A 12,076-nucleotide genomic window follows, 5' to 3' on the forward strand; every position below is an offset into this window, starting at 1 on the left:
CTCTTCTCTCCTCCGTCTCTTCTTCTCTTCTCTCTCCTCTTCCCCTCCCCGGAGCCAAGACGGCGGCGGGGGAGCAGCTGAGCTGTAACCGGGGGTGCCCCCGCCTGCCCGCCCGCTCCCACTGACACGAGAGGGCGCTGCGCGTCCACCAATGCGATTTCGGCCGCGCACACAGAAAACAAATCAATAATGGAAACCCCAACAGAGAGTTAAGTTCCAACACTCTGTCAGCAAACGAGCTTTATATCACAGGCGTCCCAGTGTTGATTTTACAGGCTGGCAAACTCAAATCAACACACAACCCACTCACACGCTCCCAAAGACCAAAAAGAATTCAGCTTATCTAACCAAACTCCACCACAAAAGCAGGTATAGCAATGATTTAGTTCCTGTGTTACGAGCTTGTTTTTAGTCTCCTTGGTCAGCTGCAACAGTGCTTTAAGTTTCTCGACCCAGGGGAACCCCTCGGAGGGAACTCAAACCCCGTAGTCCTGAGGGACCAGAACCCCCAGACAGCGAGCTTACCCAGGGACGTGAACCCTGTTGGATGATTCAACCCCCTCACCAGTAACTGTGAGGGGATTTGTACCCCTCGTCAATAACCCCAAGATAAACAATTTAAATGATGCCTTTACTCACCCCAGGGATCTTGCCTTGAGCCCCTGACGGTCTGAGGCCGAGGTTGTCCCCGGGAACCCCTCGGTGCCGGCTGGAGATCTGTCAACTGCAGATCCGTCAGGGCTCAGAGGTGAGCTCCCATCTGGGTGGCCAATAACTGTCACCGAAATTCGCCGAAAAGCGCGTAAAATAAAACTCCTTAACACCAATGTAGCATTCAGAAGAAGTTATCACAGGCCTGGTGCACGGGGGATAAGCTCCCCCTGGTGTGCACACGATTCCCTACAAGTGCGTTCCTCACATACAGTCACCGCTGTCTGTTATCATTGTTCATTACCATAAAACCTTCCTCACGTTCCTGGGTTCAGTTTTTTTCTGCAATCTTTTTTTGGCTGTAGCTGCATTCCTAAGGCAGATGTCTTCCCCTTATCTTCCTTCTGTCCTTGATGAGAAAGCAGCTCCTGCATACCCTGTTTCTTTGCTAAGAGTACACAGACACAGTAGAAATTGGATTAACCCTTTCAGTATCAGTTCCACAACAGGACTGAGAGCACATCTCTGCACCTGCTAAGGATTTGGGCTGGAAAGGATAAAAGAAAGAGTGCAGGAGATGAGGAAGGGAGGGCTCTCTGAAAAAAAGGACCTGTTCTGTGTAACCAGCCTGATGGGCTGTGCCAAAAAACGAACACCAAGGTTTCTGAACAAATTACAAGTATTTATTTTATACTGAAGAAAAAGAAATTGTCAAAACCACACCAAGAGTCAGAGACAATCCCGCAAACATTTGAAGAGCAAAAACATTTCCGAGACAATAAAGCAAAGGAAACAGCATTACATCGGGAATTGAAGAGCAAAAACATTTCCGAGACAATAAAGCAAAGGAAACAGCATTACATCGGGAATGATGAAAGCCAGTGGTTTAGCTGCTCCCTGTTTGCAGTCATATGCAGCAAGTGCTTTATCCTAACTGGATCTGCTTTATGCTAACCAGATCTTTTGGCTTCTTGGTCCCAGCTAAGGCACAAACTAAGACACTGATAGTGCTCTTCAGCTTGTGAAAGAGCAGGATGTCAGCTCTGTTAAACAGCTCAGACTAAACAGCTTGTCTAGTGCTGAGAATCCTGGCTGATAAACAGCAGCAAAAGGCTGAGAGAGAAGTGCCCCCCTTCCCTGGTGCCAGCAGCTGCCCAACAGAGCTGAGGATGCTCCAGTGCTGGAGACAGAAATCACTGTGTGTCACCTTAGCTCACTAATGCAAGGACAAACCTCTGAGAGATGCTCTCTTCTCTGCATTTCAGTGGTTTATGCTGTTAATTTATTTTATATTTATATATATATAAATATTTATATATATATATTAATTTATTATATATATTAAATATTTATATATATATATATTTATAATTAATTTATAAATAACCCCCACCTTTTGCACATGACCTCTTCGAAACAGGTCTCCGGTCTGTAACCCAAACTTTCCCCCAGCAACAGACTGAAAGTCTCTAAATGCCAAGAATGTCCCCTCCCAGGCTCCTCAGGAAAAGCAAGACCCTGGATTCCAGCCAGGCCCCTGCTAAGTGCCCCAGACCAGATCTGCAGTGCTACCTGGAGGTACAAGAGCTTGGGGACAGCTATGGCCTCTCATCTGCAGTCTCTCCTCAGCACAGATTGCTGTTCAGGGCTCCCAGAGTTTCTGCAGAGGAAGTACTGGTGGTTGAGGGCTGCTTTGGCTGAGATGCGCTTGCTGGGATCATACAGGAGCAATTGCTGCCAAGAGAAAAACCCAGCAGATTTAGGATTTTAAAATTGGGTGATTGATTGCACCTGCATGCAGCTGGATGCAGTTGCAGATGTTGGTCTTGACTTTTTCCTTCTCTGGGCTTCAGGAGTCACCCACAACTGAACTTAATCTGGGGATTATGTTAGAAGAGTTTCTTGACTCCCAGTGCAGTGGTTCCTGGAGGAACCTGCAATGACAGTCCTTCTTCAGAGTAGGACTGAGCCCTATTCCATTTTTCAGTTCTTCTGCAATGGCAGAGGTGGGCATTCAACCCAGGTCAGCTAACACACTTCCAGGTAATTCAATCTCAAATATCCCTATTCCTTGCCCAGTTTGAAAACATCCTGTCTATCCCCAGGCCTTGTTCTGAGCCCTCACTCACCATCAGTAAGTCTCTCCCATCTCGATCTAAGTTGGGAACAATGTCCTTCATGTCCTTCCTTGGCCACCGGGGAAAGCTGCCCTTGTAGTCAGGGAGCTGGGTCACACCAGGCCAGGTCACCTCAGTGGGGGTACCCAGGATGCGAAAGATCTGGAAGAGCTGATCGATCTCACAGTCCCCTGGAAAAAGGGCTTTCCTGGTCATCTGGGAGAAGAAAAGAAAAAGCCAGGTCTCACCTTTCCATCACCTGTGTGTGCTCTATTTCCTGCTGCAAGCAACCTTCTGTCCCAGCATGTGCAAACAACTGCACGGACCAGGGCAGTCACAATGCAGTGATTCTGCCAGGCAGTGGTTGGGAACATCACAGGTGTCTGACTGCTTGTCTCCAGCTCCTCTCCATGGATCCACACCACCTTGGGGCTGTCCTCTTTCTGCCAGTCCCTGATTTCTCTTTGTCTCCAGTTTCCTCACACCCACTCTTGGCTAGCTCCCTCCTGCCTGCTCTGGGACTTTGGGAATGAGGAAGTGCTATTATAATGCAGGGCTAACCAGAGCTCTTCCAAGAGGAGCATGGACCCCTAGGAGATCTACTTTGCCATGCCATGAGAGTGCTAGTTCTCTGCAGCCCACCATGGGGACATCTGGAAGAGAGTCATCTCCTCCCAGGATCAAAATGCTGCCGCAATAAGGCTGAAGTTACCCCTTCTGCAAGGAGAGCCATGGTGTTCCCATGTACTTGGAACTGCAGCCTTCTGCCAGGCCCCCGAGGGTGGTAGATTTCCCTCTGAGATAAGAACCAGCTAACCCTTGGGGTGGACTTTCCACAAAGCACACCTCAGGACAGGGTGGGAACACAGTATCCCAGATGTTCTGTATCTCATCCCTCCTTCCCACTGCAGCTGCCTCCTCTGGCTCATGAAAGAGATGATTTAAACCCATCCTACCATTTCTGCAAAGATGCAGCCGATGCTCCAGATATCCACAGGGGTTGAGTAGTATCTGCATCCCAGCAGTATCTCAGGGGCTCGGTACCACAGAGTCACCACCTGGAAAGGAACCAACAAACAGGCTGTGCCTGGTTCCCTGGATGAAACCAGAGGCGTGATACCCTCCCTTCTCAGCTGTAATGCAGTGACTGTACGAATCAAGCATGCTAAGGCCTTGCTGAATTTACAGACACTTTAGTGCCAGCAGGGTTAGGATTACCAGAACATTCTTCAACAACACCCTCTGGAACAAATAAATGTACCCTGTGCAGAGAAGGTGGGAGCTCAGCTGGCAGCCAGGCTCAGGTAGAGCCAGCCAGCACACCTTGTGGGGACATGAAGTAATCCCTTAGGCTGCAGGTGAGGTTAAGAGCATAACACAGGCTGTGCCTGTTATGGATGACCAACTTCTGCTGCTGCTGCTGTTCACCCACTCTGGATTGTGTACCCTACTGAGGGAGCCTCGACACTACCTCATGAGTGTATGTGCGTAGCGGGACCCCGAAAGCTCTCGCCAGTCCAAAATCAGCCAGCTTGATTGCTCCTGCTTCGTTAATGAGCAAGTTCTGTGGCTTCAAATCCCTGTGGATGACCCTGTGCGAGTGGCAGAAGCTCACACCTTGCAGCAGCTGGGAAAGGTAGTTCTAAGGAGAGAAGAGATTTCAGATAAGGCCACAATGAAAACGCTTCGGATCATGTGAACCAAAACACTTTGGATCACTTACAGATCTGAACGGGAAGAAAGCACTTGCTACAGTGCAGCATCAGGCTTATGGGCCACTACTCAGGGATACACACCAACTGCTGCCGTGCCACGTGGGGACAGAGAGACACTAATCCAGGCACTGTCAGTCCCTTCCACCCACCCATTACTCTAAAAAGGCAATTAGCAACACATCCCACCTTTGTTCTGCAGCAAGATGGGCAGGAGGGCCTGGAAACGGCTGGGAAATAAGCGTTACTGAGCAATACTGCCATGAGGGTTTCCCAGCTGAAATGTTTGAGATCTGGGAGGCTGAGGAATCATTTCCGGGCCCAGTCTGAGCAGCTCTGAGATGGCTCTGCCCAGCAGAAGGCAGCAGGGACATGCTGTCTGCCCTTCCTGTTGGCAACCCTTTCTCACTGTACCTTGACCAAGCTTAAAGGAAGGTCTCCAGCTTGGCATGAGTCCATGTACTTCTTCAGGTCCTGATTCAGATACTCAAACACTATATAGAGCTTCTTCTGGCTGTGTATGACATCTAGGAGCCTGGAAAAGAAGTCTCTCCCTTCAGTATCTGCTCCAGACCTCTGCAAATACCCAAACATCCCTCCTCCCACACATGCCTCTGCTCTGTTAGTCCTTTGGTGCAGAGAGGGGCAGTTTAAGGGCAGCATCTAGTATGGGGCAGCAGCAGTGTGTTGCTGAAGTGGCAGAGCCATGATGTATTGCTGAAAGCCAGGGAAGTGCAAGTGATTCCTGCATTTTCCTATGTATTTTGCTCCTGCCTGTGCAGTTGGGGAAGGACAGAAAAAACTTCTTGCTGTCTGCTCCTGGAGCAGGAGCTCATGGATGAGCTGGTGGGGAGGGTTCATCCAGGTCTTACCTGACTATGTTGGGGTGCTTCAGCTCCTTCAGCAGTGAGATTTCTCGGATCGCAGTGCTGGGGACACCCTCCGACTCCCTGTGGCAGAGACGGGCTGTACAGCACCCCATAACCCAGGGGGATCCCACAGCCCAATGGGGCTCTGTGTCCCTTCCTTCTTCCACTGCACCCCAAGGGAGCATTTGAGTTTGGGGTGGAGCAGTGGCTGGGGCGTGCTGGGGTGAGGCAGGGAAATGAAGTTGTGGGCAAGGAGAGGGAGAGGATGACCTAGACATGCAAGCCTTGGGGCAGAGCTTGTTTGGAAGCACCTGAGGGTGCATTCTGAGAAGCAATAATGTATTGAATATCCAGGTCTCTTTTTTTTGGAGGTGGGAGGAAATGAAAGCTCTTTGCCCCTCAGGCAGCCACCTCCCCCACCCTGAGGGGCCACCATGGGGTGCAGCCCCAGCATATTGGCTCCCGGTCCACACAGACACCCTCACTGTGCAGACAGCTCAGGGCCAATCCAGAGGAATAACAATAAGCTTTTACCTGCTCTGTCCCACCCTGGAGGGCCGAGGCTGACTCTGCCCCCACAGCACAGCCCTGAGGGAGACACTCCCTCACAACACGGCAGCTGCTTCCCCCTGCCCTGTGCCATGGACCCGGGGCCAAGCAGTGCCAGGTCAGGCCTTAAACACTTGCACTCAAAGATTTTGAGCTGCTGGCTCAGCAATGGGTTAAATCAGCCCTTTTTCAGGTCACCTAAAAGTTGGAGTCTTCCCTGTGGACCCACGCAGCTGCCATGCCCATGAGACACGGAGCCCCCAAGCCCTCCAGACAACATTCCCTTTGCCTCTGCCTTTCTGGGAGCCACAATACATAAGATTATTTTAATCCTAGAGACACCTTTATCCCCCCTCATGTCAGGCTTTTTTGTGCCTCTCGCACCACACTGGGCACCGGCCTGGCGCCGTGGTGGGCCCAGGGCTTTGCCCCACTCACGCGTCCAGGCGGATCTTCTTCAGGGCCACCAGCTGCCCTGTGCGCTTGTTGCGAGCCTTGTACACCACGCCATAGGTGCCCTCTCCAATCTTCTCCACCTTCTGGAACGACTCCTGGATGGCCTCCATGGGGCTGCCTCTGCCTGGTGATGGCAGTGGGGGTGGCCGGCACTGTGCTCTGAGGGGAGAAAAAAAAGCGGGAAACAAAAAGGTGAGTGTGGGGAAAGCGTTTGAGCCCCCCAGGTGTTCTCTGAGGTGCTGCCAGGGTCTGGGTCCCACCTTGCTGCTCCTTCAGCCTTGAGGGACACCTCAGGGACCTGCCTGGGGCAGCTGGGAGTGGACAGGGCTGTCTGGTGGGGTCTGGGGTGGCCGGGGGGCTTCAGGTGGACAGAGCCAAACAGGAGCTAGCCAGGGTTGGTTGTTCTGTTGCCCAGGTTGTGCAGTGTGCTGGCTACAGGCAAAAATTGAGGAAAATGGATGTAAAGAGGTACTTCGGGGCCTGGGGAAGGGCAACAAGAACTGCACAGGGCCAGGGGAAGCTCTCCTGCTCCATCTGCACAGTGGAGTAATTGGGTTCATAATTACGGCTCCCTGGGACACACTGAGGGCAAACACCCAGCAGAAATGTCTTTTTTACTGGGTTTTATTTTGTCTTTTTTTTTTGTCTTTTTTTTTCCCCTTTTATTTTGTCTTTTGCAATTGTCCCTTTAACCTCCCCCGGTTTTATTTTGTCTTTTTTTTTGTCTTTTTTTTTCCCCTTTTATTTTGTCTTGTGCAATTGTCCCTTGAACCTCCCCAGCGTGGGCTGTGCTGCTCTGTCAGCCTTTCAGGAGATGTCCTTGAGGAGGAATTAATCATTGACTTCATAGCTGACAGAAGACAAGATTAAAATAATCTTATGTATTGTGGCACCAGGAAAGGCAGAGGCAAAGGGAATTTCATCTGGAGGACTTAGGGGTAGGTGGGCATGGACATTGCAGCTGCGTGGGTCCACAGGGAAGACCCCAACTTTTAGGTGACCTAAAAAAGGGCTGATTTAGCCCATTGCTGAGCCAGCAGCTCAAAATCTTTGAGTGCAAGCAGAAAAGGCTGGAGGTGGCTGCATTCCCTTGCAAACCACAAGCACAGCTCACTCCAGATCTGGGGATTTCTACAGTGCAGGAGACTCTTCTCTCCCTTGCACAAACATTCGATTCTCATCTGACATTAGCAATGTTCTGTTCTTTTGTCAATGATTTAATTCAGCTGGGTGGGCCTGGAACCATGTTCTTCAACCAGTGACTCTGATGTAACTTCATCTCCTTGTCTTACAGCTTTTTTAAAGCCAGTCCCTTCCTTACACACCCAGTACTTAGGAGAAGGAGGAAGAAAACTGAATTTTCTTACATCATCTGTAGGGTTTGTGTAGGGGCTAACACACTTGACTTGGCAAGAAAGAGGGATTTAATCAATAAAAGACAGGCTGCCTTCTTTTTTCATCTTTATTAAGGAAAATTTCAATCAAAATTTTAGATACTTCAAAAATAGTGATTTAAGGTCTCTTAAACTTAGCTGTGTCAAGGAAGAAAGTCAAGTGGTGGTTCTCAGGGTACTGCAAATATTTATTTTAGAGTTAGAATTAATCCTCCCCTTGGATACCAGTTCTTCCTACCTGAAGAGGCAGGTGCTACTGAAAATAGGGACTCTTTGTTCTCCTTGTTTCTTTGGTCAGTCCAGATACATGAGTGTTTTGCCAGGAATGCTCCTGCGTGGCAGCTGAGTCAGGGTACCCCAGCACATGCACTCATGGGCCTGCAGCCAGGCAGGGCTAATGAACTTTGTGCTAATGCCCTCTCCCCCCATCTGCCAAAGGTGAGATGCTTAGCTCCAGATTCAGAGACTACTTCTGACTTCTTCAGGTTGTGCATTACGGAAGGACCAGTATAAGCCAAGTGTTCCCCTTCCTTAACTACCCTTTCAAACAAACAACAAACGTGCTTCCCAGAGCTGTTTTCGGTGATGACACCTGAGGCAGGAATGGACAGCCCACAGTTACACACTGACTCACAGTCTTCAAGTGTTTCCTTGCTCAGTGACTTTGCTGTTTTCCACAGCAAACCCACTTCTTAATTTACTTTTAACATATTTGTTCCAAATAGTAGTCCAAGGACCAGTGTGTGGCTGGTCTCGGAGCTGCTGTCAGGATGTGCTGTTTCCCCTCTGCTCCTGCCTCTCGTTGAAGTATTTCCTCTGCTCCTGTATGGCTTGTTCCAGCAGGGGCACATTCATCCCTTCCACGCAGGTCAATATCCGTGCTTTCACCACAGGACTGGAAGTTTCTGGAGAAAGGAAAACAGACAGAGCAGCTTGGAGGCAGAGAGTTCCCTCAGGCAACATACGACTCCAGCTGGGCAAATAACCATAGCCTGAGAACTTCCAGGAGGCTGGACTGGCCACATGCTGCCACTGATGTGAGCAGCAGGACCAGCTTAATTCAGTGATGTGCTTTCTCTCTGCTCTGATGGCTACAAAATGCTGGTGACTGACACTGCACTCCTCTTGCACTGGCGAACAGTGCCAGTGCCTGCCATGCAGCATCTGTCTCTGTCGTGGCGGGATGCACTTTGGTTTTCCCTGTCTGAAAAGCAGCAGTGATGGGTCTGAGCTCATTTCTGAATGCCCCTGTGCAGACAAGAGGGCTTAGAAGAGGCTCAAAGCTGGCTACAACCACCAGTTCATTGGTAGCATTCAAGTGGTAACATGGAGCTGCACAGAAGGGGCCATGGCAGGGGACATAGCCTTGGTGACACAGCCTTAGTGACACAGCCACCATCTCAGTCTGCTCTCCTTCCACCCCTGCAAAATGGGGCAAACTCACTCCTAAGCTAGGATGACCAAAATAACAACTTCTAAAGCAATTTTGCAGCAGTGGCTTAGCAGGTCACTCTCTAGAGGCCATGTGCAGTGTGGCTTTCCACATGCCAGTGAGGACTTCTATGGCATGAGTGCAAATGCTTTTTATCAGGTATGGCCAAGATAACAAAGAATTTGCTTCACCATCCCATGGCCCAGCTCAGATCAACTCCCCACAAAGCACCAAGCAGCTGGAATGCAGGGCACCCCAGGAAAAGACAACAGGGTGACCTGCATGACAGAGCCTTCCTCACGTGTCTGAGGGCAGGGATAATAATTAGAGCCTTTCAAGGATGGCAAAGACCAACCCAGCCACTTGCAATGAGGTATTGCTGCAATCTGCCACATTTGGGGTGAAGGCGGTCGGTGTGGCAGCTGGCAGTGATGCCAGGCTTTTTAGCACAGGTTTCTCAAGCCCAACAATGCTGCTGAAGTACTTCCTGTTTCTAAAAAAATCTGTGCCAGAGGACCAGATTTTCACCAGTGGTGGCTCTTCTGATGGTGAGCAGGGACAGAGAGGCTGCTCCTACCTTGAATCACTCGCTCGTGTGACTGAAGGAGCTGCATGAGATGAACTGGCTTGGCCCAGGCTGCCCTCAGTGACTAAGGGAGCTCTGAAGGAGCTGATGTGCCATGAAGAGCAGCAAAGGGCACCAGCTCCTGGAGCATTTACCTTTCCTGTGTTCAGCCTCTCCCAGGACCATGAAGAAAGATCCCACTTGGGCTTGGAATGGCTCCACAAACTTGGTGTCAACACAGACTTGGTACTGAGCCGAGTTGTGCTGAGTGGTGAGAACGGCTTCAGATCGGGCCAGGTCGTAGCAGCATAACCTGGGAATGATCAGTTTGGGAAGCTCAGCTGTGCAGAAATCCAATTACAAACCAAGGGGAGGTGCTCAGCCAGTGAAGGAAAGGCCTGGCCTGCAAGGAGAGCGGGGTACCCTTCTCACCTGCCAAATGTCCTCAGTGTCGTCCCCTCGGGGACTGAGCTGTTGATCTCCCATGGGAAGTAATAGACACCAGCACTTGGCAGCATCTCGCACAACGGCTGGCCTGCAGTAAAGCAAAAGGTCTGACTCCATGCTTCTCCAGTACCTGATCCAAATTATAAGTGACACTGCCCTTCAACTCCGTCCTTGCCCAGGTTCCACCATCCAGGAGGCTGCAAGAATTTCACAGCTTCCCCGCTGAATCCTATTTGCAGCTCAGTGCATGTGCCAAGCCCAGGGCATCCTGGCACAAAGAGGAGCTGCCTAGTCCCACACAACCCACAGCATGAAATACAGGCAGCCCACCAGGTCCTCTGAGTCTCCCTCAGGCTATGGATGAGTTGAGAAAGGTTAAGGAAGGAGGGAAATTGGTGACTGAGAAGTTCAGACAGTGTGAGGGACTGAGATGCAGGGATAGCTTCAGCTGCTGGGGTGACAGGGGACTACTATGCAGCAAGATTTAAGGAATGATCCTGAGCCTGTCGTCTTACTGCAGCATAAGAAATTCTGACAGTGTGTGATCCTGCAGCTGGAGAACAATAAATTGCATCCAAGCCAGCCTGGTTTCATCAGAAGTCTGGTAGGGTTTAGCAGACAGCGATGAACGAGCAGGATTAATTCCAAGACAAGGCTCAGGTGGGACCTCCTGTGGTGGAGCAGGGCTGGCACAGGCAAGTCAGGCACACCACAGAGCACACAGAAAGGCGGGAATGCAAAGCAGCTCCAGAAAGGTCCTAATCCTGCCTAGTCAATGTCATAGCCAGGCTCCTGGCTGTGCCCGAAAGTGGTTCCTTTTGGCCTTGTTTTCCCTCTGATCTCCCTTGCAGGCTGCCTGTGTTTGGAGAGTTTCCATGCTCCATTTACTGCTTTTCTCTTTTTTTTTTGCCTCACTGTGGGAGACCCCAAGAGCCGCACAACAGCCCAGGCAGGGACTCCTGCCACTCAGAAAGTGGGTCCATTGCAGGGCGTTCAAGGACCCCCCATACTGACTAGGCAGCAGTGGGGACACTGAGCTGACACACGCCGTGGCTTTAATGCTTGGCGTCCCTTGCCCACCCCACGCATTGCTCACGGGGTTGCAACCTTGCAAAATGCCCCACAGAGGACTCCGTGGGAGGCTGTCGAAACCAGGGCAATGCTGGCTTACCCCGTCCCTGCACGTGCCTCTCTCTGTGCCTGCTGCCCCACAGCCCCATGCCAGGCTGTGGACACCCACAGCGGGCTGAAAAACCCCTCTGGCAGGGTCCCAACGTGGGCTCCGTAGGTGGAGACCCACCTCCCCGCTCCCTACAGCTCCGTGCATCCCCGCCGCACCTAGCATTTAAAAAGCAAGGACATTTCTGCACCTCCAGAACGGCAAAGGCTGTCCTGTATCGCTCGGGTTTTGCTCCTGAATCACGCTGTGCAGCAAGGTGGCTCAGCCAAGGATGCAAGACGCTCGGTGTGCATTTAATGCACTTTCTAACGAATAGAATCATTTAGGCTGTAGAAGCCATACCCCAATCGCCATACACGCTGTGCCCACCCAGTGTGCTATATAATGCGCGCTCCACCCCCACTGCACGACCTCGCAGGGAGATTTCTGGCAGGCCCAGCCCCAAGCGCAATCCTTCACACGCAGATCAAGAGCACTACCCAACACCGCACTTAGCGCCCGCTAACGGCATGTAACGAGCTGTTTATTTAATTAGCTACTCCGTGCCGACGCCGCACGTGCCGGGCGCTCTCGCAGCGCCGCTCCATGCCCATCGCAGCGCGATTTAAAGCACCGCTCCCAGCACGACTGAACGCGCCGCTCACCGCTCCTGCTCCGCCTCACGGGGGAAGGGCGGGCACGGCCGCGGGACCCACGTGGTCAGG

At 51.3% G+C, this 12,076-nt stretch overlaps 3 protein-coding genes across 5 annotated transcripts in view; 1 reads left to right on the plus strand and 2 right to left on the minus strand.

Moving 5' to 3' along the window:
- Positions 1-1,984: 1,984 nt before the first annotated feature.
- On the minus strand, positions 1,985-6,974 carry CDK3 (cyclin dependent kinase 3). The gene is made up of 6 exons (XM_017743241.1): positions 5,353-6,974; positions 4,895-5,015; positions 4,240-4,410; positions 3,725-3,826; positions 2,781-2,984; positions 1,985-2,385 (listed from the first exon to the last, which is right to left on the minus strand). The coding sequence occupies exons 1-6, from the start codon at positions 5,670-5,672 to the stop codon at positions 2,260-2,262; spliced, it is 1,044 nt and encodes a 347-aa protein (XP_017598730.1). The 5' UTR covers positions 5,673-6,974; the 3' UTR covers positions 1,985-2,259.
- An 824-nt stretch (positions 6,975-7,798) lies between these two features.
- Positions 7,799-12,076, minus strand: part of TEN1 (TEN1 CST complex subunit) — a 5,158-nt gene continuing 880 nt past the window's right edge. The window contains exons 1-4 of one of the 3 annotated variants that reach the window (XM_017743222.1): positions 12,017-12,064; positions 10,178-10,280; positions 9,901-10,058; positions 7,799-8,653 (exon numbers count right to left, since the gene is read on the minus strand). In XM_017743222.1, the coding sequence (XP_017598711.1) occupies positions 8,514-8,653; positions 9,901-10,058; positions 10,178-10,263 (384 nt within the window). In that variant the 5' untranslated portion in view covers positions 10,264-10,280; positions 12,017-12,064 and the 3' untranslated portion in view covers positions 7,799-8,513. The other 2 variants (XM_017743221.1, XM_008640576.2) reach the window with 2 other exon arrangements.
- Positions 10,549-12,076, plus strand: part of ACOX1 (acyl-CoA oxidase 1) — a 22,302-nt gene continuing 20,774 nt past the window's right edge. The window contains exons 1-2 of the mRNA XM_017743178.1: positions 10,549-10,609; positions 11,838-11,883. Of these exons, the coding sequence (XP_017598667.1) occupies positions 10,549-10,609; positions 11,838-11,883 (107 nt within the window). The remainder of the gene's footprint in view (positions 10,610-11,837; positions 11,884-12,076) is intronic.

Source organism: Corvus brachyrhynchos, unplaced genomic scaffold (genome assembly GCF_000691975.1).
Source record: "Corvus brachyrhynchos isolate BGI_N302 unplaced genomic scaffold, ASM69197v1 scaffold148, whole genome shotgun sequence".
In the NCBI taxonomy this organism is placed as follows: domain Eukaryota; kingdom Metazoa; phylum Chordata; class Aves; order Passeriformes; family Corvidae; genus Corvus; species Corvus brachyrhynchos.

What these genes read in the sequence shown, in the direction of transcription:
- CDK3 (XM_017743241.1), bottom strand. Translation starts at nt 5,672, where the DNA reads ATGCACCCTCAGGTGCTTCCAAACAAGCTCTGCCCCAAGGCTTGCATG. An exon ending in GCTGCATCTTTGCAGAAATG is followed by an intron (nt 2,985 to 3,724) that starts GTAGGATGGGTT and finishes TTCTTCTCCCAG; the next exon opens with ATGACCAGGAAAGCCCTTTT. An exon ending in ATGGGAGAGACTTACTGATG is followed by an intron (nt 2,386 to 2,780) that starts GTGAGTGAGGGC and finishes TTCTCTTGGCAG; the next exon opens with CAATTGCTCCTGTATGATCC.